Genomic DNA, 25563 nt, shown 5'->3' with positions numbered 1-25563 from the left:
CAGCAGGTTTATGGTGGAATGTGTATTTAATAGTTTTTGTTTTGTGTGGGAGTTGAATTTTATTTTTTTTTTCATTAAAAATAACTTGTCAGTTCAGAGAGCAAGGTGGTTCCACCCCTCTTCATGAGAATACTTCTGGCTTTATATTCAGCTTGTCTGGATTTTATTTGACTTCTGTCCTGTTTTTGTCTTTGTCTGAACATTCCTTCTAGTAATGTGTCGTTTTTTGAAACTTTAAGAATTTTAATCTTTACTATTGTTGTGTAGATTGCTGCTTCTGCACATGTCATCCTTTCATGTGGACAGTAATCCTAAGTGGTTTCTTAGTTACATATACCTTCCTATTAGAATATTTTGAATAATTACTAAAAGAGCTGAAGCAGTTGACAGCACTAAAAAAGTAATATTGCACAAGCTAAGCTATATGTTAGGCTTCAGTTTTGTTGCTCAGTTTGTGATGACATGCAAGTACTTCTGGAACACAATATTATTTGCAACTTTAATCTCTGAACATATAGTTAAAGGTATCACCTAGCTGAAATTCAGTTGCTGGATTCAGAACAATTTCAGCATTTTATTTATGTCTTTACTTAGGTTTCTACATTAGGAGAATCATGGGCTGTTAGGTGATGTGATGTGATGGGGAAAGCTTGCAGAGAAGTGATGCTGTGAGAAGAGTGAAGATACTGCTCTGTTGCTGTTCTGTGTGCCAGTAGAAGATAAAAACTTGTCACTTCCTTACAAAAAAAAAAATAGAGAAGAAAAACGTTGTGTAGAGGAGAATGCTAGGATAGCTCCCCAAGCAATATGCCCCTGCAATTTGTTATGAAGACCTGAGCATAACACTTCTACCTAGTAGATTGTATATAACGTAGTTGATGCTTCCTCGAGTTGATGGTGAGTCAGTGCCCTAAAGCAGAATACATGGTATTGCTCCTGTGTTTGTTCTTACTAAGAAAACTGTTCGTGTGAATTGAGCAGTAACAGTTTATTAAGAAGGTAACTGGACAGAACTTCTCTGGAGGTTCATGTAGTTTAAAGTAGTTTTCAAAATTTCCTTAAAATCTTGAAAGCCAGTTTTTCTGATTGCATGTCTTGTCGTCCAGTAAGAATCTGCCTATGAACACAAAATTAAGGTGATACTAATTACTATCAAATGTGTCAAATACACTCCCCACCACAAAACCTATATAAAAAACATGGCACCCTTAGTGAGTTTTGAGTAGTGCTGTTAACTTCAGTTAATAAATACGCTGTTGTGTGGATTTCTTACAAATCCATAATAATACCCATCATAAGATTGCAAGAACCACTTGGGACCACTGATAGTTGCTATAAAACGTTAAAAAATTGCAGTAATAGAATTATAAAGATAAGGTTAAGGAACTGCCTGTCATTTCTGAAGCAGAATTTAATTTTTCGTACAATTAATTACTTGATTAATGAATTCATTTAAATAAAGTTAAATGGACATTAATATAAGGACAAGTACCTTAATGATCTAATTTCTATGTGTCATTTGGAAGCTCAGTATATGGATTTATTTAAATGCTTGCAATTCCAGTGGTGTTTGTAGTGCTAAAATAGAAGCCTATCATTGGGGAACTTGATTATTTCAGGAGTAGCTATTTTGGTATATACTTCTAGATTAGAAGCTGAAGTTTATTAAACTAAACTGAAAAGGATGACCTTGTGTTCTGAAATGGGAAGGCCTTTCTGAAAGGCTGTACAAAAATACAGACAGACAGCCCTCCATTCTTGGACATTCAATTCAGCTTGGCTCTGCCGTATCTTCCAGATACTTGGGGTTTCTTTGGAGAAAGGATCTGTCTGCTGCCTTGGTTGAAAGGAACAGAAACGTACTGCAGTCAGTCTGGTTTCCTTATGTGCTGTGGGGAGCCTTGAATAGTGAGGGGCTTTGTATATCAACTCCCCTCCAAAGTTTAGGCTAAGAAGTAATTATTAAGATGGTTTGTTAGGATTTGGGGACCATTATCTTACAATGTATAGCTCTATTTTCAGGTGGAGAAGATGGAGGATGGGTGTTGTTTTCTAACAGCTTTTGAGTCCCTGACATCCTTCTCTTGGCTTCTCATAACCATCATTGTGTCATGACAGTAACTGCCTTAATAATTTTTTGTTATTTTTGCACAGCAACTTTAAAGTTATCTCATTCAAGCTCTGTTATCCTCGTGGTTGCTGTCACTTTCTGACAAAAAAAGAACTCTTTTGAGACTCTGTTACTGGTTATGTTGTATTTTTTCTAAGAGGAGTGCTTACTTAAGGTGTCCTGAAATGTTTTTGTTTTTCTTTTTTTTCTCTTTTTTTTTTTTTTTTAAAGAAGTACACAGTATTTTCTGCAGAGTACATTAAAAAGCTTCTGTTGCAGTGATATGTTCTATTTTTGTGTTGCACTGCAGAAAAAATAATTTTCACTGACATCGAGACTGTAAAATAAAATTTTACATACTGATTAGAATTGGAGCTTGATTGTTCGTGCAGGCACACAAATATGTAAATAATTGCCAGGAAATAGAAATTAGAAGAAAAAGAAAACCGACAAACCTAAACCTCCTGGCTTTGTTACCATAGATAAAACATATTGGAAGGTAAATCTCATGTTCTAGATCACTGCCACTGGTAGTGGGTAGGTTTTTTTTTTGTCTTCTTCCCAGTTGAACATACTAATGTGTCAAGAGATACCATTTTAATTCTGAAGACTCCTGAGGCTATATAACTATCTTCCATGTTCCCCTCACTTCTCATGGTGGATGTACGTGTGGGATTGAGAGTGGAGCACCAAGTTCACCCCTGTTCATGTTTTGTATATTATGTTTACAATCTGTACTATAGCTGCTGCAAATTAGAGCAGCTGCCTGACCTTCATGTGTCATGGGAGGGGATGAGAGATGTGGATTTGTTATTGTGAACAAATGCTATTTTTCCAGCTTTTCCTTGATACTTTCAAGAGCTCAGGAAGACACAAGTTTTGGTGGTGGTGTTTTTGTTGTTTCTTTGGTTGTTCCTTGCATTTTGTGCCAGACTCTCCATAAGTTGAGGCCTTTAACCAGCTGAGTTTCCATGTGATGGGTTGTAGGATGCCCAGGAACAGCTTTACATTTGCAGCTGTTTTGTCATTTGTCTTGCAGTTCTTGACAATTGCTTCAGAGAAAAGTTGTTTCCCAGAAGCTTCTTCCAGGGATTTTGTCTCGCTTCGGACTTGTTTTTGTGGACACAGAGAAAGTGTTAGGAAGTATCAGTTCTTCCATTCCCTTGCATTTTCCTATAGCTTTTTCAGACCTCTTAACAGTGCAGAGCTTGTCTTTAAGACTGTTCAAATATTACTTGAGAAACATTTTTCTTAAGGTATGTGGTCTTGTAAACCATGCTTTAAAGTTTCAAAAGACCTACATGATCTTGGATGCTTTAGTATTCACACCCAAAAGTATACAGTCCAGAAGACAGATAAGGCAGGATTGGTGGAACATCCCTTTGAATTTTGATGACAAACTAGTTCCTGTTCTTGTAAGGACAGGAGGTTCTGCATTTTATGTGAACCTTTTATTAACAGGCAGGCTTGTTTTTTGTTTTTTTTGTTTGTTTGTTTTTTAAATGCTGAAAAAAAGTGTTAAAAAGAGGTTTTTAAATTTGGAAAGAAGGTGATCTTGTGGCTGACAAACACATTTCACAGGCATGGGAGAACTGTAACCCTTTTTTTTTTTTTTTTTGTGCTATGCACAGGTAAGCTACATAGTGTAGGATAGTTTATTACATGTGACCCATCCCACCGGATGCTTTGGTTCAAGTGTTAACATGCACCTTGCTTCCATCTAAGCCTGCATACTTTTGTATGGTGACATTTCCTTTATGCACTTCTTCTGTAGCATAGCTAGCTAGGATTGGGTGTTGGGGATGTGTTTCATGTCTGCTTTTGGTGTGTAATGAAGACTGTTTCTGTTTGTTTTTCTGGGAAAAAAAGTTATTCTCCCTCTAGGAAGAAAGAATGCTTTCAGTTGAATGCTTTAGATAACAAGTTGTGAGGGACCAAGATAAGACTTACATTACTGGAGCTAAAAGTTTCAAAAATGTGGTCTCAGAGTTCCATCCATGAGGAAAGTAAACCTTGATAGCTCTGCTTTTTCAAATGATATAAGGAAGTCTTAACAAAAGATGCATTTTCTCCTTCAAAACGTTGTGATTTGTTTATACCTAAGCTTGCTGGTGATAGTCCACAGTTCACTTAAATGAGACAAGTGAAGCAAGTTAGTCTATTACTTCAGAAGATCAAAAGTTATTAGTGGCAGAAAAAGAACAGACTCAGTCTCTTAAAGCTCTCTTCTCCTATAGCCTGAAATAATTTCAGCAGTAGCTATTTGGAAAAACTGATTTTTCCTTCATCTGGTCAGCTCTGCCAGTGGGTGTTTCAGTTTGGGGGAGAGATACTTTGCCATGTTAAATGAAGAACCTGAGCAAAGCTGGCAGTAAAAGTGCCTGTCTGCACTGGAGCAATGTAAGTCAGATTTCACCTGGTGAGCAGGAAAATGACTAAAGGATGCTGAGGTATACAAAAACTTGGAGACTGCCAGTGATTTACTGGGGGGTGGTGCAGATAATCTGCACTGCCAGGCCACTGGCTCATTATAAATGCAGAAATAATATCTGGGGGCTGAGGAAGAATAGTGACAACTGGGAAGGCTGACCTGCTCTCCTGGGGTTTTTTGTTGAGTCTTATAATAGAATTAGTATAAAATTAGAGGTTGATAAAAAGACTGTCATTTAGGATGTCTGTAGTATTTAGGAACGTGATCCACATAATGTATAATATATGCAATTTATCACTTGCAGGATACTCAGTGGAGGTAAAGATGACTATTAAAAAGACTAAATTTCTGTTTCCTGTTAGTTTTCTACTCTGAGTTGTGAGTAAACCAGGCATTTTCAGTAGTTCTGTGTGAGCAGGTAATTTTATTTTGTAGAGTACGTTTGTCGCTGTGACATTTAGATCATCCTTATTTGAACTAATCTCAAGGATAAATGGGAGTTTGGCCTCAGAACTATGAGGGAATGCACTTTGTATTCTTGTGTTTTTCAAAGCTGCACATTTCTAATGATTTCCAAGGTAAACAGACATTAGCAAATTCTTCCCCAATTCCAATATTCCTATTACTGCCAGTCATGAGGAGGAGCTGGGCTTAACCCAGTTATGTTTGGTAGGATGGAGTTTTCTCTACAGTGATATTTTTATCACCTGCTTTTAGCACTTTCAGCTGGGTAGCTGTGTGTTTGGCTATGCTATGGACTATCTATGGACTATGCTATGGCTATGCTATCACAACAGAGCCCAGAACGATGTTATGTAGAGGGGCTGGTAGGGAGGGAGCAGCTCACGTGGCAGAAATTCTTGATGCCCATACTGTCCAGAAGACCTTTTGTGTGTTGCTGAACCATAGGCTCATGGGCATCAAACAATGCTGGTGTCCTCTGTTGCAGTACAACAGTGGCTGAAGAAAAGACCAGTCACTTCATAGCAGCTTGTATGTTAAAAGTCAGAAAAGATACATCTTTTTAAAAGATAAATTCATAGTTGGTTTGAAATCAGTTAGCATTTCTTTATCACTGATGCTTTAAAATCTTAACTTGAAATACCTTATTCATACCTTAGTTGGTGACTTTTAAAGTGCAGCTTTTTATTTCTGGTTTTAGATAGAAACAAGTGTATGTTTTAATGTGAAAACGCTGTTACTTCATTCTTCTTGAATGAACACATAAAAATTATTTAAATGGTGTTTTTTTTAAAGATAGTCTAGGAAGGAGTTTTGATTTGCATTGTCTTCTCTTTTCGTTAAAATGTACTAGTACCCAGCAGACTTTCTTTTATAAGAAAAAGGTAGGTTTTTATCAGGAAAAATAAATGAAGATTCTTATGTCTGCCTTGTGCTATTTCCTGGAGTGTTTTTTGGAATGGTGGTATTTAAGAATGCACATGATGCTCTCTTCGGAACTAAATTGTAGGGCTGAGGAGTTGGATGTCTTTATTTTTCTTCTGCAGTAGCAGTTAGTCATTACCACTTTGTAAGTATTAACAAAAGCTGGTTTAAAGCTGGCTAAATTTGTCTTCTATTTGTATTTTTTGGCTTCTGGTGCCTTGTCTGTTAATTTAACTAGTTCATTAACCACAGTGTAATTCCTTAGCCAGACCCAGATGCATTTTTATCTTTAAATTGTGGGTAGAAAATGAAGGATTGAAAGATATTTTTTTCATAAATATATGAGACTCTTGTTTTCCATCTTGTGTGTTGCGTGAAGCAACTGCTGCAGACCTTAGTCAAGTGCTACAGGTTCTTTAGTGAGATGCTTAACACGCTGCCTTTGTCACGCTTCAACTCTATGTGTATTTTAAACGTTGTTGTTTCCGTGTTTTACAGTTTTAAAGTTCCTCTTCATAAAAACACTGACTAGTGTTCTGTGTTCCAAAGTGTGTGACGAGCATGGGTTCCCAGGGCAGAAGTTCTGGTTTGGGATGATGCTTCTCTCCTTGTCGCTGTGCTCCCTCTTGTGTTGCACTGCCCTCTGCTCATACTGCCCTTCTGACTGATACTAAGGCATGATACATCTCGTTTCTTTTGGGTCATTCTCAAGTAGCAGTCCACTGATCTATGGAATTTTCTGTTCTACCTTTGCATATGATGCTCCTTTTGTCTGTATTAGTGAACTGCTTTATGTGTGCCTTCTTCTTCTAAGTGGGGATTTCACATTATTGTCCTTGGTAACTAGTTAAGGAATTTCCTCATGGCTCCAGTTTGGGAAGCTGGCATCAGAAGTAGCTAAGGGTCAGCAGGCTTCTACTTTTTTTTTATCCAGTATCGTGCCTTGTCCTGCTTTCATGCGTGTAGCATTTCCTATGGTTTCTTCCTAGCAGGAAAGCACCTGTATGGTTGTCTTTTCGTTGTCTTTATTTAAATTCCAGTTGTTATTCTGGGGAGAGACTGTACAGTCTACAAGGTATAGACAGACTTATTAGGCTTTTTCACTGTCCATAAATATTTCTTCTTTCAGGTCAGTATAGTTTCTTTTATATAGCCAGGGGAGTGGAATATGATGTGGCTGGCTGACCTTACTGTATGTGACCTTTCTGTACATGGCACATATGCTGAAAGTTGGGGTGCCCCTGCTATACTCCTCATACCTAATAATTTACAAAGACCAAGCCTGTACTATAACCTTCTGTGGCACAAAAATATTGTCTGTAATTTCACTTTTTAAATTGGTTATGATATTGATGCTTTTTGACTCTTTAAGATACGAGCTGGAATTCAAGAAGAATTAGAGTTCTCTTAAAGCAGGCTCTCACAGAAGTGCGGAACATCAAAAAAACCCCACAAAACCAAACCAAACACAACACAACAAAGAATCCCCCCATAAAAACCAATTAAAAGATTTAGGGTATAACGTGTAAATAATAGTGCAATACAGATAAGACAATTATTTTACAAAATATATTTAATCCATGTGATCAAGATAAATTTATCTTCAGTTTAGAAACTAATATTCAAAGAAAGTTGAACAGATGTGCAGATAAGGATTTCATTGTGAACAGAAATTCAGTGCTGGAAAAACACTGTCTTTGAACAGAACTCACTGATGTATGAAGTGTTATTTATGAAGGATTACTCTGTACAAGGAAAGCAAATCTGTTGCTAACACTGAATATTTAATTCTGTAGAAAGCAGATGATGTGCTGGTTGTGGTGAAGCTGTTTCTCTTAATGCAACCTTTGGACAGCATGGATTGCTCTTTACTCTTTTAGAAAAGTTTTTCTGATGGTCTTACATCTGTAAGTGAAGTGAATCTTGGTGTATGCTTTCCATAACTAAGGTTTTGTGAATTTGCTGCTTAATAATTTTTTGTGCTATTCAATGTGCTAAAGTCTAAAAAAAGTTAAGATTGAAAAATCTTCAAAGTCCACGGAGTTAATAGGTTAGATATAATGATACTAAATTAGGAGAAATGTTTTCATGGTGTAAGTAACTTACTTTGGGGAATATATTATTTAAAAAAAAGTAAATGCGTTGCTTTCAACTGCATGTGTATTTAGGCAACCTTGCCTGTGTTGATACATGACAAGAGTAAACTGAATTTTTTTCAGAGGAGACAAAAACTAAAGATTAAATTTTCAGATCAGCATAGCTATTTGTTGTCTGCTTGGGTCCCAGAGCTGAAAATTTTGATGGAAAATGGTTTGGATACTGATCACATTGGTTTAACTAAAAAATTGAGTGACAAAAATTGTGTACACATTCATTGGGTTTTTTTAAGTAGCAAATAACTTTTTTCTTCAGCTTCATGCAAAACAGGGCCAACAATCTCACAAAGTTATTTCTTTGTTCTTTTCAGTGATGTTTTGGCACTGCCTATTTTCAAACAGGAAGATTCCAGCCTTCCACAAGAAAATGAGACCAAACATCCACCCTTCCAGTATGTTATGTGTGCTGCAACATCTCCAGCAGTAAAATTATATGATGAAACTCTTACATACTTGAATCAAGGTTGGTATACATATGTTGCAGACATAACTATTTTGAATGGAGCTGGTGGTGCAAGTGTAAAACTGGAATTGTTTCATGTTTTGATACATGTGGGTACATCCAAAATAAACACATGTCAAAAAAATGAGGCTGGATACCTTACTAGTAGTTGTGTTTGGTCCAGCTTGCAGACTCAAGAGCTATAGACTGTCACTGCTTCCCCTTTAAAGTCTTTTCCTTCTCTATGTGTTACCCCTCTCCATTCTCTACTGCCCCCAATAAAATCAAGCCAGCAGAGCTCTTAAGAGACAAACTTCTAAGTACTAACAGCTTGAAGTCAAGACTAATTTTGCATTCCTGTTTAAACTTCATTGATAGTAGCAATATCAGCAAAGGCAGTACAACTGACTTTGTAGTTATCTTTGGAGTTTGTGTGTATTTCACTGTTCTCTGTCTACATTTATCAGAAATGAAATAGAGAAATACTTCACATGAGTCTTGCTCTTTTTTCCTTATAGCCTGTGGCTGATTTGCATCAGTTTTCCTTCTACACAGGGCACTGACTGCTGGGTAAACTAATCTGAGTGTAATCATTGCCATATGGTAAAATCTCCCTCACTTCTGTTAATGATGTTTGTGTCCTAACGTTTGGTCATCTAGTATTCTGAACTCCAATAAACCAATTTGTGTCCAAATCAATGGCTTTGTACACTGCCACACCCCCACGTGGGAGTGCTCTTCCCTGCACTAGCTCTAGTACTCTAGGGTTACCTTTTGGAGATTTAGTTATGCTTTTTCTTTGTGAATTCAACCCCAAATGTCAAAATAGATGACACTGTAATTAGAGGACAGAGGCCAGCAGCACAGTTTCTACAAAAGATAAAAACAATTTTTTAAAATTACCATCACTGTTACTTTTCCCTGTCTTACCATGTTGTGGCACAATTAATCTTAGCTTCTATGCACCTCTGAGTGGTGTACTACTTTAGTGTGCAGTTAAGAGGGCACAAGTTACTATATGTACTGGTGATTTTTCCTTGGTGTTTGTGAGCTATTTAACTTATTAATTCACTAGATTATAGAATTTGCGCATTTTACATATGTATTCTCTTGATAGGATATCCTTTTTGCTCATGCTGAAGTGCTTCTTGTCGCATGAACTTCTGGGGATGCATTTATATACCTGGAAGTGTTTAACTGTAATCTGGGCCCGAAAATCTGTGAGAGCTGGTTTTATCTAATTTGATACTGACATTACAACAAAGCATCATTTTCAGATTTGCATGTGAATAAAGTTTCTAACAGCTTCATTTTGCAGCATCCAGTCTGTCTAAATACACTTTAAACATTACCTAACTCTTCTACTAAGTGAGACTAAAGGAAGTTCTTTAAGTGATTTGTAGTTCCTTACACACATGATCTCCCATTTCAGCCATTTGCTTAGGCAGTTTTACTCAGGTTTGTTTGGTTTTTTTACCATATTTTGTACTTTTCTCTCTTCAGGAGAAAACAGTACAGTTGCAGCAGTATGTTGGATCAGCAAGATGCTTTGCACTGTTTAAAAAAAGTTTTACAGAATTTAAACTCTGTAGAAATACACTTTATTTTCTTCAGTGTCAGGATCCAGCATCCCTGACCAAACAGGAAGCTTGAAGGTCAGCTCAGTGTTCTGGATAACCAACACAAGGTGACAAGCTGAAGGAGGAAAGTGTTTGCTGCATTTCCTCTGAGAAGAGCTTGCCATTTAATTGGCCATGTCTGAAGTGACTGTAATTGTTTCATCTTTCCTTGAAAATATTTTTCAATATAAAATTTTCTTTTGCAAAGAAATTTTGCTGTTATTCAGTGTCCAGCTTCTCCTGAAGTTGAAAGATGAAGGCGTTGGTATACTTTTTTCATAAATAAAAAAGAGAAAAAAGTAGCAAGTGCGCTTATGTGTTGCTACATCAGACAGAAAGACAGTGTATTTGCTGCCTAGGTTGAGACTTTTTCCTAAAAAATTCTGTTGGCCAGTTTTACAAACCATATATATATATATACTTATACATTAAAAAAAAATAATCCTGGTAGTTTTTGATATATGACATCATTCATACTGAAGCTAGCTTAAAATAGGGATCAAAATAGTTCTGGTCATTTGTGATGCAGTTTGCAACACTGAGGGAGTAGATAGGTTAGTGTAATGGGATCTATTAAGTACTCTAGAAAAAGAGTAATTTTATTCCTGGTCACTTTAGGTGTCTGGTTTCTAGTTTGGCCCTGTTATCAGCCACTGTCTTGCTTTAAATAATTTTGAAGAGTATTGTGAGAAGGGAGTACTATAAAGAGCTAATACCCTCTCTGATTTCATCAGTAATCATCTGGGTTTGCTGAGACTGGGAATGCTAGAAGCAATGGGAACGTTTACCCTGTCTGTTAAGTTACGGTGACATTCTCTAAGGTAATATTTAAGCAAGCCCTGACTTCACTCTCTGTCAGTAAGAATTTTAATTGGAATAGCTAAGAGTGTCTTGCGCAGTTCAAGAAGTGTCTGAATGATGCGCTTAGTCATATGATTCATTTTTAGGTCCTGTCAGGAGTAGGGTGTTGGACTTGATCCATATGGGTCCTTTCCAACTTGATACAGCCTGTGATTCTATGAGCTAATGTATGTCTGCTAGAGGGACAACACAGCAGAGCATGAACAATCCAGGAGGTTCCAGAAGAGCACTGATGACAGCTTGCTGACCACTACTGTTAACCACAGCAAGTGTAAGACAAGCCTATGAGGAGAGGTGCTGTGCAATACCTTATAAAGGTACAAGCAAGGAAGGGTTTATTGGGGGTGTGAATGTCAGTGGCTGCCATGACCATGAATGAGGTGGTGGAGTTCAGGGTCCTGAGAGCAGGAAGCAGGATAGAAAGTAAGATCACATCACTGGACTTCAGGAGAGCAGACGCTAGCCTCTTCAGTGATCATCTTGGTAGAGTCCCATGGGATAAGGCCCTGGAGGGAAGAGGGGCGCAAGAAAGCTGGTTAGTACTCAAGGATTGCTTCCTCCAGCCTCAGGAGTAGTGGATCTCAGTGAGCAGGAAGTTGGGCAAAAAATGCAGGAGTCGTGCATGGATGGGCAAGGAGCTCTTGGAAAAACATATGCAAGGTAGGCATACAGAAACTGAAAGCAGAGAGCAGTCATCTGGGAGAAATACAGACACTGTCCAAAGCATGTAGAGATGCAATCTGGAAAGCTAAAGCCCAGCTGAAATTAAATGTAAAAGATAATAACATGGTACATAAATGGCAAAAGGAAGACTATGGAAAATGTGTACCCTCCCTACTGAACAAGGCAGGGGCCTTCATGACAAAGGACATGGAAAAGGCTGAGGTATTGAATGCCTTCTTTGCTTCAGGCTTTACTGGCATCATGGGCCTTTAGGAAACCCAGGCCCTAGAGACAGGGGGAAAGTCTGGAGCAAGGAGACTGTAGTCTTGGTGGAAGAGGAGCAGGTCAGGAAATACATAAGCAAGTTCAACACACATAAACCCACAGGTGCTGAGGGTGCTGGCAAATACCATTGCCAGGTCACTCTCAATAGTTTTTGAGTGGTGATGGTGATTAGGAGAGGTGCCTGAGGACTACAGGAAGGCAAACATTGCTCTGATCATTAAAAAGGAGGACCCAGGGATGACACACTGGTCAGCTTAACCTCCATCCATGGGAAGGTGATGGGAGGAAGTAATCCTAGGAACAATTTCCAGGCACATGGAGTACTGGAAGGTCATCTGGAGTAGACAAGCCTATGAGGAGAGGTGCTGTGCAATACCTTATAAAGGTACAAGCAAGGAAGGGTTTATTGGGGGTGTGAATGTCAGTGGCTGCCATGACCATGAATGAGGTGGTGGAGTTCAGGGTCCTGAGAGCAGGAAGCAGGATAGAAAGTAAGATCACATCACTGGACTTCAGGAGAGCAGACGCTAGCCTCTTCAGTGATCATCTTGGTAGAGTCCCATGGGATAAGGCCCTGGAGGGAAGAGGGGCGCAAGAAAGCTGGTTAGTACTCAAGGATTGCTTCCTCCAGCCTCAGGAGTAGTGGATCTCAGTGAGCAGGAAGTTGGGCAAAAAATGCAGGAGTCGTGCATGGATGGGCAAGGAGCTCTTGGAAAAACATATGCAAGGTAGGCATACAGAAACTGAAAGCAGAGAGCAGTCATCTGGGAGGAATACAGACACTGTCCAAAGCATGTAGAGATGCAATCTGGAAAGCTAAAGCCCAGCTGAAATTAAATGTAAAAGATAATAACATGGTACATAAATGGCAAAAGGAAGACTATGGAAAATGTGTACCCTCCCTACTGAACAAGGCAGGGGCCTTCATGACAAAGGACATGGAAAAGGCTGAGGTATTGAATGCCTTCTTTGCTTCAGGCTTTACTGGCATCATGGGCCTTTAGGAAACCCAGGCCCTAGAGACAGGGGGAAAGTCTGGAGCAAGGAGACTGTAGTCTTGGTGGAAGAGGAGCAGGTCAGGAAATACATAAGCAAGTTCAACACACATAAACCCACAGGTGCTGAGGGTGCTGGCAAATACCATTGCCAGGTCACTCTCAATAGTCTTTGAGTGGTGATGGTGATTAGGAGAGGTGCCTGAGGACTACAGGAAGGCAAACATTGCTCTGATCATTAAAAAGGAGGACCCAGGGATGACACACTGGTCAGCTTAACCTCCATCCATGGGAAGGTGATGGGAGGAAGTAATCCTAGGAACAATTTCCAGGCACATGGAGTACTGGAAGGTCATCTGGAGTAGTCAGCATGGATTCACCAAGGGGAAGTCACACTTGACCAACTTGATTAACTTATATGGTGAAACAGCTGGCTTTGTAGTCAAGGGAAGAGCAGTGAATATTGTCTACAAGTCATTGTCTTCAGTAAGGCTTTTTTCTGTTTTCTCCAGTAAGATCCTTGCAGTGAAGATAATGAAGCATGGGCTGGATAAGCATCATTGGGATACTCAGAAGCAGCCTGGACTTGGTCTTGGGCAGCTGACTCTAGATAGCCTTGCTTGAGCAGGGGTGTAGCTCAAGATGACCTTAAGAGATCCTTTCCAACATCAACCATTCTGTGATTCTCTGTTTTTTTGTGAAAGTGGGTACTGTAGTTACAGTGTTAAGCAGTGGTCATTTGAGGCTCTTAACCACCTTTTGTTGTTTTGCTTCTGTCATGACTCTCCTGTAGAGATTGCTATGATGAGAGCTGTGGTGCTTTCTGCACTTTCAGAGCAGCAACATGTCCAGAAATCCAGAATGAAACTTACCTGTCCTTTTGTTTTGAAAGCTTCTCCTGCTGTCTTCGGATTTTTTGAGCCTGGCATTCGCTGATTTTAATTTTATTCATATCTTTAGTCTTAATATGATTCTATACCTGTTACAGGCAAGCAACAGTTGTTGAGCAAGCACCTTCAAAATAACAGTGAAAGAGAACAGAGAAATATTTGCAAAAGTTTAATAGTGCTAGATCTAAAAAAAAAACAACCTCATGCTGCCTATAAATGCAGATTGACTGTTCATGTCTTACCTCTCCATGTGAGCAGAATAACACTGGTAACTGAACAAATTGCATTAAGAGGTCGAGAAATTCCCTCATTTTAAATACAGGAGGAGAAATTATCTGTTGCTTTACATTTTACTTATATATAGATTTATGTCATCCATGCTGCTGGGGTAAAGAAAACCTGTACGTGTGTATATACATGAATGTGCTAATTATGTTACAGCAAAAACATGCCAAACAGTGGTGGTTATGTCAGTCTGTGGAACAGTGAAAGGTGTTAAAAAATCATCTGCTTATTCACAAGCGTATGAAAGCTGAACCTTTTTCATGTAGGGCAAGCCAGTAAATGTCTTAAATGTAGCAAACACTAGAGCATAAAGGTAGTTTGGAGGGTAATGTAGAAGGTATTGAATTTACTGCACTTGATCTTTGTGAATGCCATAATTGATTTTGTCCTGTATTTAAAAAAAACCCCAAAACATTTTTGCAAATAAATGTATTGCTCACCTTGAAAGAAAAAAAAAGTCTCTGTAGTTCAAATAAATTACTTCTCACTTTGAAGCAAAACAGTTAATCTAATTAACTAGAAAGTTAGGTTCATTCATACCTGCTTGAAATAGCTAGTAACAAACTCTTTTAAAGCCTTATTTTAGAAATGATACAGAGCCTACAAATCTTAGAGAGGCAACAGGTACATGGGCAAAACTAAACATGTGAGAATAGTTTGTTGCATGAAAAGTATAGAGACCCTTTGCAAGAATTGGTTTTGAAACAGTAATCTGTGGTTAGTATGTTGTCTTTCAGGAGGTTAAAAAATAAAGAAATTCAGCTTTGAAAAATTTTCCTTGAGAACCAAAAAAATAGAAAATCAAGTACTTACATTTCATGTAAAATGAAATACTTTACTTTAGAAAGTATACTTTGTTTTCAAGGGACCAAAAAGTTTCATTTTGTTCCACTGATTCCTGTGCAATTAAGTGAACCTTGTAAAAATTTCTTAAGCACAAGTTTCAGGCACTGATTCTTGTGCACTGTGCAGGAACCAAAAGCTAATTCAGGTGCATCAAACAGAGAGCAGCTTTGTGCTCTGACTCTTCTGATAAGAACTTTTTTTCTCTTTAAAGGTCAGTCCTATGAAATACGGATGCTAGATAATCGGAAAGCTGGAGACATACCAGAGATCAATGGAAAACTGGTGAAGGTGAGCTGAAGATTTCTAGACAGCATTACTAACAAACCTCTGATAGTGGCATATGAAAAGAGTAGTTTTTAACCGTTTATTGTACCCTGATTCATAGAGGAAGGTGGACCAGCTGATCTGACCAAGAAGGAAAATCAATGCTGTGGAACGTAATATCTAGTTTTGTTGTTTTATGCCAGCTACACTACAAATTAAAGGAGTGTACATGCATGCATGTATTTCCCCATTTATTAATGAGATGATTTAATGTGATTTTAGGTAACTAGAGGTGAGCTAATTGCTTTGTGTACCATTTATGAGACCTGTAGTCTGATCTCTTTAAGTTGAGATTAGTCTGCACTAAATGTGCCTGTCTTTTTGTCCTGGCTAAAAGGAAGCTGTGATATCAGTGATCTCAAATGTAGGTAATCTAAAGTTAGGTGAGAGAAATCCAATCTAGAGACTGTATATTATAAAGATTTTTTTTCTGCTGTCACTAGATACCTGTTCAGAATGACTTATTTAACAGTGATACTAAAAAGTATGAAGACTATGAATACTCAATGCATTGAGTCCTGTGTAGTAAGGAATTATTTTATGCAAAGCTTAAGGTATCTAGTTGTCTATAGATTTGTATCTGTCATCATCTGAGCCATTTTGTTTTCCATTTCAAGTGATCAGGAGATGTAGAAGAAAAATAGAGGATCATTTAGAAAGAAGTGAAGGTATTAAGAGCATGTTTCTCAATAGGTCTTATGAAGACTAACCTATGGTATTTGCAAGAGCAGAATATTGGCACATAGGAGAGAGATCTGTAGTAAAAAGATCTTTAATCCTGCTGCTTCTTGAGCAGTTCATTCCATAGCTGAACTCCTGTTCCTAATTCCAGATTGGTCCCCTTACACTTAAATGTTAGCAGAAAGTACTATGGATCTGAGGTATTACATGAAGTATAAGAATGAGGTAGACTGAAAAATGTCCAATTCATGGTACAAATTGTAAAAAGAACTGATGTGGGGTGGAGAGGTGAATTTTTCTTAGAAGCATCTGGTAGTTTTACTAAATTAAAAAAAAATAAATCTTACTCATATGTTGGAGAAGAAGGAAAAATACTTCAATTAAAGTAATTTTGATAGTGGTACTGGTAAGTACACTAGAACAACATGCCTGTGGGAGGCTGAGTCAACTTGGGGCTATATAAATTGTAAACTTTGGCTGGCTTTTATAGTCCTATGCCTTGTTCTTATTTGTATGTGGCATGTTTGTTGAGAAATACTTTCAGGAAGTGTTAAGCACAAGTATAAAACCAGGAATTACGAGTTCTGTAATTAAACATTTTATAACCTGACATGTTGACTTGCTGTAATAAGCAAGACTGTTTTGCCCGTTTAGGTACCGTTTCCTTACAGCATTGGGGAATGTCTGCTGTAATTTTACTGGTTAATATATTGGTCATAAGCCCTCTGGTAGGTAAAATAAGATGAAGCAGTGTAAAAGTCTAAAAAAGTGAATTTTTATCATAGCAAGGTGGTGTAATGCCACGTTGTTTTGAGTTGTTACCAGGTTGAGGGAGATTCGAGATGATCCTGATGGTGAAATTAAGACACAAACAAGGTCAAATGTCACATACACACCAAACTGCAACAACTTTAGGTGCAGGTAGGATAGGAGGAGACAAAGAAAGTCAAGAAAGTAGCAGAAATATGGATAGTTGGAAGAGACAGGATAGTCACCGCCACGGATCCAGCCGCATCCTGAAGGTTCGCAAATTTCAGTCGGTCAGTGGGGAAGATCTCATGTGCTGTTGGGCTGTAGCTCCTTTTATAATTGATGTATCTGCCTCTTCTCTGAAAAACGTGGCAATACCTGGAACCAATCTGCATTATCACCTCCCTCAGTCATGCATGCAGAGCCACCAGGGAGTCTGCAGGGTTGCTGGGGGTACTCTCACAGCTTTCCTTCATCTTCTGCCAGCCTTCTTCACTGTAACCAGCTTTTACCTCTTGTATTGAGGGCATGCCCTCTGAGAGGATGCACACCTGACAGATACTGTGGCTTACAGGCCCAGCACACCTTGTCTTGTTTTGCTTAGTAGTGAGATAAATTCTTGTTAAGCTGTAGCAGCAAGCCTGCACACAGAGTGTGCTCAAACCTTGCCGTTTGCCTTGCATCCTGCACACGGAAGGAAGCCTTGTGGTTTGCTTCAGAACACTGTTGAAGCATAACAACCGTTCAGTCTCTTACACAAATCAATGCATTTTTTTCATTTTGGACACATAATACTAGCATCTCTGTACTTCAAAAAAGAAGGCATTTCATGTTGGTGAAGGTGGCTGCAGAGATTTCCAAGTTCCAAATTTGCCAGTTTGCAGCAAAAAAAGGAGCAGTATGTTTGTGTGTGCGTGTGCATCCACTGTGCTTGCTGTTATCTTCGGAATAAAACCAGGGAAAGGCAGTGTATCTGGAGGAGGCACTTTATTAAAAGTCTTCAAGGTGTTTTTGAGCAGTTCTAGCCACTATTAATACAAGTGAGACTGTAGACTAATAGCAAAAACCCCAAAAGTTTAGAAGTTTGCATCTTGTTCAGTAGCAATTAATGTACACAATTTTTTCCCTCTCTGTATAATAAATTGCTTTGTGCATGCATTCATGCAGCAGAATAGAAACCTTTGTTTAACAAGACTAGGGCCACAGTTGTAGCAGAACTGGTCACAAAAATAGGTATTGTTGATTAATTGCTTCTAGTTCAGTAAAGTTAATTGTATTTTTAGGTTAATATTTCAGCTAGAACAGTTGGAATAGTTTGGAAGTTGTTTATTACTTTCTACTATTAATTGAAACCCGGGAATTGTAAATTTATAAATACTAGGAAGAGATTTTTCTATTAATTTTATTTCTTAAAATTGTATACAAAAATTTAAAAAATCCCAGTTAAAAAAATGGTCCAACTACATTTTCTGCTTTTTGGAAAAAAATTAAGTCTTGTGTTTGTTTTCTAAAATAAGCTTGTCTTGCCTGTACAGTGTTGATCTGTGCTGTGTTGCTCAGTTCACTGCATGTCACTCATAGTGACCTTTAGAATATTCAATCAGATGTAATTCTCTCTTGCACTTCTACCACATTTTCAGATATCTCTTGCTGCTCAGTTCTTTTTCTGTATTCTGGATATTTTGGGATACTGGTATTTGCCAGTTTGGTTTTTTTGCTGTAAAAATGTGTTTATCAGCACTGTGGTTATTTTGGAATGTTCTAGTGCTTTATCTTCAGACTGTTTCCAAACATACAGTAACTTTGTGGCTTATCAGATGCTTGTTTTCTTTGTTAGAGTATTATAAGAGTTGTGTTCCATGACAGAAGGTTGCAGTACACAGAACACCAGCAGTTAGAAGGTTGGAAGTGGAACCGCCCTGGGGACAGGCTTCTGGACTTAGGTACAATTGTTTCTACCTGTTGCCACTGTATGAAATTCAATTTCCAAATGTAATTGATGATAGTCACATTTATGCAAGGGCTGTTGAAAAAGGCAGACCTGTTTTCTGTGTGCTGCTTTGTCAGTGTGAGTTTTGAATATAAATGTTCTTACTTTTGTATTCCTTTTTAAGTACTGCAGAAGTAAGATAGCAACTCTGCACCCTTATGCATTTTGTAATCTTTCTACTTTTGATTACCAAATGTTACAGGAATTAGGAGAACACAGGCAAAAGTAACTTCCTTCAGTAGACTATGGAAATAACACCAACGTGGTTTCTTGATTTTGCATAAGTATTATTTTTGTTTCGCAAGCTGGGGGAGCTGGGGAGGAGTGGGAGGCTAAAATAACACTTCCAAACTCTGAGCACTTGGTATGTTGAGTCTACTAAGTTTCTTCAGATTAGTCCTGAGAAACTTCAGGAGCTTGTGGTCAAGCCACTGAAGTTCACCTACCTATGTTTGCTGATGGTAACCTTATATTAAAATTTGTTTCTAGTGTTTTCTTGGAATATGATTATTTAAAAATATTTACTACTTATTTTACTGTAGATATTCCAATGTCTGTTGGCGTAATTGATATCAAGACAAATCCAAGCCAGCTCAATGCAGTTGAATTTTTGTGGGATCCAACAAAATGTACATCTGCTTTTATTCAGGTTTGAAACTTTACTTGACTGGATGTTTGTGTTTGGTGCCTTTCAGCTCACAAACAGTGTAGCGTGTTTGCACTGTGAAGCTTCTTTGTTTCTTATTTGTGGGATAGCCATTAATTACCAGCTTTGTAAAAACCACAGGTTCATAGCAAATGTTATATATAAGGTATATAAGGTTTCCTAGTTAGGTTTTTCAACTTGATTTGAGTTTACAAAAGATTCTTCTAAAACAACTTAAATAAATGGCTTTCAAAAAGCTTATTGCAGAAAGCTGCAGAATAAATTATGTATATATAAATTTATGTATATAGATACATAAATGTATGTATACATAAATTAATTTATGTCCCTCTAAATAACAGTCACTACTTTTTTTTTTTAAGTTGAGAGGCCCACTCTTCTAGTTACTGAGCTTCAGAAGACGCTTGGCTTGAGGATAAAAAAATTAAAATTATGGTGCTACAAAGAGAATTTTTAATCAGATTTTCAGAGGTGTTTCTTACTATGTCAGTAGGCTTCCTTGTAGTAGGATTTTTATTATTTATATATTTGATATTTGGGGCAATTGAACATGCTTTCTGTGGAAATTATTTAGATGGAATATTCAGTTTGCATTGTAATTTTTCACTTTTGTCTTGGATGTGGTTTCATTATGGAGAAAAGATATAAAGTTGGAGGTAGCAGCATTTTGGAATGAGGCTTCCAAAAGAGGTTAAATTCCACATTGTCAGTAAATTACCTTCAATCTGGTGCAACTGAAGATATTTTTCTAGTAAGAATTACAGAAGTCCTAAAATGTACTCTCCTTGAAGAAGTGTGAGTGAATATTATTGAATATTTTTGTTGATGCGCTTCCTTAGAAGTGGTAGCAAGTTGAATGAAAATGGAACTGATTGTTATTGTGCAAGTATATTTCAATTATTTTAAAGGCTACAGAACACAGAATAGCAATGCTGATTGCCCTTAAAGCTTCAAATTCCAGCCTGTGGTTCTCTGTTGTTGATGGCTGTAGGAATTAAAAAGATAGTATTGTAATCATGGGGAGTGCAAGGTCCACAGTGCTTGGCTTTCTTAGAATTCTCTAAGGAAGTAAAAAAATTGGGAGCACTGTCCAGTGGAATTTATCATAACCCTTTCTATTACACTGGTTTTCTACTTAGATACTTTTAATGCGTATTTCTAGTTTATACGCCCAGTCTTCTGGGTGATGTAGCACTTGACACAATTTCATAGTGGTTACATAAAATAGGAAGTTGGGCATATGTGAAAGTATGCTGGTTTCACATGAGATGAAAAAAACTCTTCCAGTCAGTGCCTTTCTATAGTTTTGGTAATACTTATTACAAGTAATTCTGAAGTTTATTCTAAAAAGTTTTTGCTGTATTCATAGAATCATGGAATGGTTAAGGTTGGAAGGGACCTTAAAGATCATCAGGTTCCAACTTCCCTGCTATGAGCAGGGACCCCTCCCCACTAGCCCAGGCTGCACAAGCCTCATCCAACCTGGCCTTGAACACCCCCAAGGAGGGGCCTTCCACAAGTTGTCATCCACATATATGTATATATATATTTTTTTTATTATTATTATTTTTTTAATCCAGCAAGTGCTTATTTAGTAGGAATGTATAATGACTTCTGCTTTTTGGAAAGATTTTGGTGACACACTTGCTTGTTTCCCCACTTACCCATCAGCTCAAGTATAATGTTTTTGGGTTCATTTGCATGAGGGCATGAAAAGGTAGAAAATGTCAGTTATGCAGCTTGGTCATCAGATAGACTGGGTAATTTGTTACTTGTCCTTAGAAAATTTATATGATGTTGGTGACACATTCATGTCTAAAATACTTCTGAGGGTCTTTTTTTTTTGATGGTTGTTTTTGTTTGTTTTTTTTTTATTTTCAGGTACATTGTATTAGCACTGAATTTACCCCTCGTAAACATGGAGGAGAGAAAGGAGTTCCTTTTAGGATTCAGGTTGACACTTTTAAACAGACTGAAAATGGAGAATATACAGATCATCTGCATTCAGCCAGTTGTCAAATCAAAGTTTTTAAGGTAACAACAGAAAACAGATCCTTAATAAGTCTCTCAGAAGCTCTCATAAAGATGGGGGAACATCTTTATATTATTGCTGGACTTCTGAGATCAGATTTCAACTATAAAAACAATTTTCCACCTGCTTTCTTGCTCATCTTACTGTTCATTTTTAGCCAAAAGGAGCAGACAGGAAACAGAAAACAGACAGAGAAAAGATGGAAAAGCGAACTGCTCATGAAAAAGAAAAGTATCAGCCTTCATATGACACCACAGTTCTTACAGAGGTAACAAAATAGAATTGCACCTGTTTACTGAGGAGAAAATACAGATACATAGCTGCAGTCTTGGAAGGGTTGGGGAAGAATTAGTTCTACACAAAGATAAGCTTTTTATTTGACAAACTTGTCCAGTGAACAGCAACATTACATTGTAAGATTTTGTTCAGTAAACTTTCAGATACTTGGTGGATGCTTATAGTAAAAACACACTACGATTGACCATTATTTGACTGACTGTACTGAACCCTAGAGCAAGTCTTTTGGTACAGATCTAAAACCCTTGCAGCTGAAAAGGGGGGGAATCTAGTATTTAATTACCTGCCAAATTTGAGCTTCAAAGTGTATCTTTTGGACTTGACAGAATTTAAGGCCAGAGCCTCAGTAGGTTTTTATATTTTCTTTTTATTTAAGCATCAGTGAGTTCTGTGCAGTTTTGTTAAGATTTCAGAAGTTTTTAAAAGGCTTTTAGATCTTTCCTCACTGTATAATGAAAAGAAATTGATCCAAATCTTTGGTGTTTGTCCAGATGAGGCTTGAGCCTATAATTGAAGATGCAGTTGAACATGAGCAGAAAAAGTCCAGCAAGCGGACTTTGCCAGCAGACTACGGTGATTCTCTGGCAAAGCGAGGCAGTGTAAGGGACTTCTGCTTACCTTTTCATTGTGCAAGATACCTTGTGCAGTGTTAGATATAGGAGAAACTTCCATTATTTAAAGTAAAAATATTTTGATTGCTGTGTCTTAATTTTATTCACTTTTATGTATACCAATTACTCCATGTTGGCTTTCAGCAAAGGAATCCTTCCTAAATCTAACACTTGAATTGTTGCAGAGGGACTGTGTAACTTTTGAAAGTCAAGAGCTTTCCATTTATGTGACTTTAAATGAAATAGCTTTCTGCTTTCCTCCATGTATGTAAGTAGTGGAAGTAAGAACAGTGAAATTTAGTGTTTTGTTCCATATTTGTCCTTATAGTCAATATAAGTTTCCATGTACATCAATCAGTATTTTTAAAATGTTATGTGGCATTGCAGATGGTGGATCGTTAGTTACTGATTTTTCCTTTAGCCATCCACATATCATGCTCCAAGCAGGTTTAATGCAGTGCAAAAGAGTCAATATGTCTTCACGACACATGTACTCTAACCCTGGGTATGCCCCCCAGAATGAACCTAGCATTTTAGATTCCTTAAATACTTTTTCTTAAAGTGAATATCACATTTTTCAGATGAGAAACAATCCTGCATCTTCCAGTTGGCAAGTTTAAATGTCAATAATGTGACTGTGGAAGACAGTTATTTGACTGTTCTTTGAACAGGCATATTCTCCTGACAGCTCTTTCCCACCAGTGCTTACTTAGACAATGACTGTCTGACTCTTGTCCCTCAGACATTATTTAGTTTGTATTTATGATTCGTAGAAGCGACACATAAGGTTTAGGTTGTAAAATACTTCAGTGTATGCCTCTTGTTTGCAAACTGTGTAACTGTTGGGAGTGAACAAGCAGTATTAAGAAAGGTGGATTCTTTGGGGGACTTTCTCCCCTGAAACTGTTGTAAGCACTGAGCTGTCTAAATTTGCCCTCTCCTTTTCTCGGTGGTTGGTCTTTCTTTTAAGATGCACCTTTAGCAGTCTTTGTTCCCTCCCAGGCCCTGGGGGCAGGAGGTATAGACGGGAGAAAACAGGATTTTATAATTTCAATTTATAAAACATGTCTGAACCATCTATTGAAGCTGGTCCTTGGAGGAATTTCTACTTTTCCCCATGCTGTCTTCCCTTTGTATTGTTGTAAGTCCTTCATTGAATTATTACTGCTCGTAGGAAGAATAATAGAAAAAGGTATTTTTAAAATAAATGACAAGTCCCTGGTCCAGACTAGGACAAACTGTAGACAAATGATACCTGAAAATTATCTAACCTGTTTTAACTTGAACAGTCTCTTGGAATACTTAAATATTCTCTGTAAGTGACTTAAATTTAGAATATTAAATCTTCCTAAAGGTTGTGGGAATCAGAAAGTGGAGCTGTAGCAAAACAGCTTTACTATGATAAACATATAGTGTTTATCAGTGTTTCTCCTTACATCTGTCTGTCTGTATTTCACTGTAGCAGTATTGGTAGCATACAGGATATGTGGATGACTTCATATTTTGGGAATAATTTTTCTGCATTCAGAATAGTTAAGCCTGTATGAGCAGAAGTTTTTTTGCTCTTGTCAACAGCAACTGCATTTTCCATGTTCCTTAAAGTAGCTGTCCCATGTATAAGAAAATTGCTGTCCTGGTCTGTAAAGATGATGTTGTGTGGCCAAATATAGTAAACCTAATTTGGAGAACAAATGTTTTGTTCTCATGTTAATTTGGTATTTTAACATAGTATGGCGTTCTTTACCAAAGTTCAGGTTTACTCTCTTGTAAAGTGTGAATTTGGACAGATATGGGTTGACTGCAAGTAGGAAGGGGAATGCCATTAAGCAGTGGCTTAGAATAGCATGAGTTTTTGTAATTTTTCATTTTGCATTTAAATGCTGCATATTCTGAATCTGAAAAGTCACGCTTAAAAAGATTTCCTGCCTTCCTTTGTAACTATGTAAAACCATTGATCAACACTTCACAATTTAATTACTTTCCCACACAGAAGAATGTTAAAAATCTGAAACCAAAAGAATTTTCTCCTTTTCAAGAATGAATCAGTGTTTGGAAGTAAAGGCATAATTTCTGTAGTAGAGTTGCATCTCTAGTACTTGTATCAGTGTAGTAGTAATGGAGGGCATTTAGTCTTGAGACATCAAAACCAACTTCTTTGAAAATATACTGGTATATATTAATTCTTTATTACAGGTAGATTTATAATGCCAGTCTTTTTTTCTGTTCATTGATGGCTTTTAACAGAATTGCTTCCTTGTGAAAGAATGACATTTTCTTTTGTGTTCTGATGGCTGGGAACTTCTGTATTAGTATCATTAGCTTGTTAAACTTCCTTTGGTTAACTCACCTTTAGGCTTAAGAATATAAGAAATATCCTGATTGATTAGACCACGAGTCTAGTCTTGTCCCTGGCAGTGACAATTGCAGATGCTTTCAAGAAAGGCTGCAGCAGGGAAGTCAAGCCTTGTCACTGGCATTGATCCTGTTCCCCTTGTCACCCCACGGTGTCCAGAATCATCATGCAGGATGTTAGAAAGCACATCCCTGCTTAGTCTTTTTAATGTTAATGGATTCAAATTTGTCTAATCCTGTTTCTGAAGGTGATGGGGTTTGTGAAGTGTGAGACAGTGGTACATAAGTGATACCAAAAGCATAAGCAGATTGGGTTAATTGCTAGAAGATGCTTGAAGAATATATGCAGGTGCCTTTTTTTCCCCTTGCTATTCTTAGTTCTATGAACCTTCCAGAATTAAGTATCTCAGATACTCATTTTTCCCTCCACAACCTATGAGAAAGAAGAAAGGAGAAACAAGCCAGTAGGGAAGTCATAGTAGTGTTATAATCACTACTACTACTGTTGGGTTGTTAACTGATTCCATCTCAGGAGCTCATTGGTTACATTTTTGCTGGAAGAAGAGATAAAGTAGGAAACTCTTTTTATAGGAAAAGAAAGACTACTTGTTGGGGTTGGGATTTTCTCTAAACATTTCAAACGTGCATCTTCCTGCATTTAAACTCAGAATTTCGTTGCGAACCACTTCAGCTGGGTTTGAAGGATGGAAACATTAACCACACTACGTGCCTTGGGAATGGCTCAAAAGCTGTTCTTTGACACCAGTGCATTCCTCCCTACCCCTGAATTTAAATATATGTTGAACAGAATCTTGTAATGGAAGAGTGGCTAAGGATACACAGCTTGATGTGTGTCCAGATAAGTATCTTGCATTAAAATTGACCTTCCC

General features: G+C 37.6%; 1 protein-coding gene across 2 annotated transcripts in view; it reads left to right on the top strand.

Moving 5' to 3' along the window:
• Positions 1-25563, top strand: part of UBP1 (upstream binding protein 1 (LBP-1a)) — a 38853-nt gene that overhangs the window by 1675 nt on the left and 11615 nt on the right. The window contains exons 2-8 of one of the 2 annotated variants that reach the window (XM_010001697.1): positions 8395-8546; positions 15181-15257; positions 18562-18667; positions 19257-19363; positions 21263-21415; positions 21571-21681; positions 22202-22309. In XM_010001697.1, coding sequence (XP_009999999.1) covers positions 8395-8546; positions 15181-15257; positions 18562-18667; positions 19257-19363; positions 21263-21415; positions 21571-21681; positions 22202-22309 — 814 coding nt within the window. The remainder of the gene's footprint in view (positions 1-8394; positions 8547-15180; positions 15258-18561; positions 18668-19256; positions 19364-21262; positions 21416-21570; positions 21682-22201; positions 22310-25563) is intronic. The other variant, XM_010001698.1, reaches the window with a different exon arrangement.

The sequence above is a fragment of the Chaetura pelagica genome, unplaced genomic scaffold, assembly GCF_000747805.2.
Source record: "Chaetura pelagica isolate M959 unplaced genomic scaffold, ChaPel_1.0 scaffold657, whole genome shotgun sequence".
Lineage (NCBI taxonomy): Eukaryota > Metazoa > Chordata > Aves > Apodiformes > Apodidae > Chaetura > Chaetura pelagica.
Note: the sequence above shows the minus strand (reverse complement) of the source record. Positions and strands in the feature narration are given on the sequence as shown.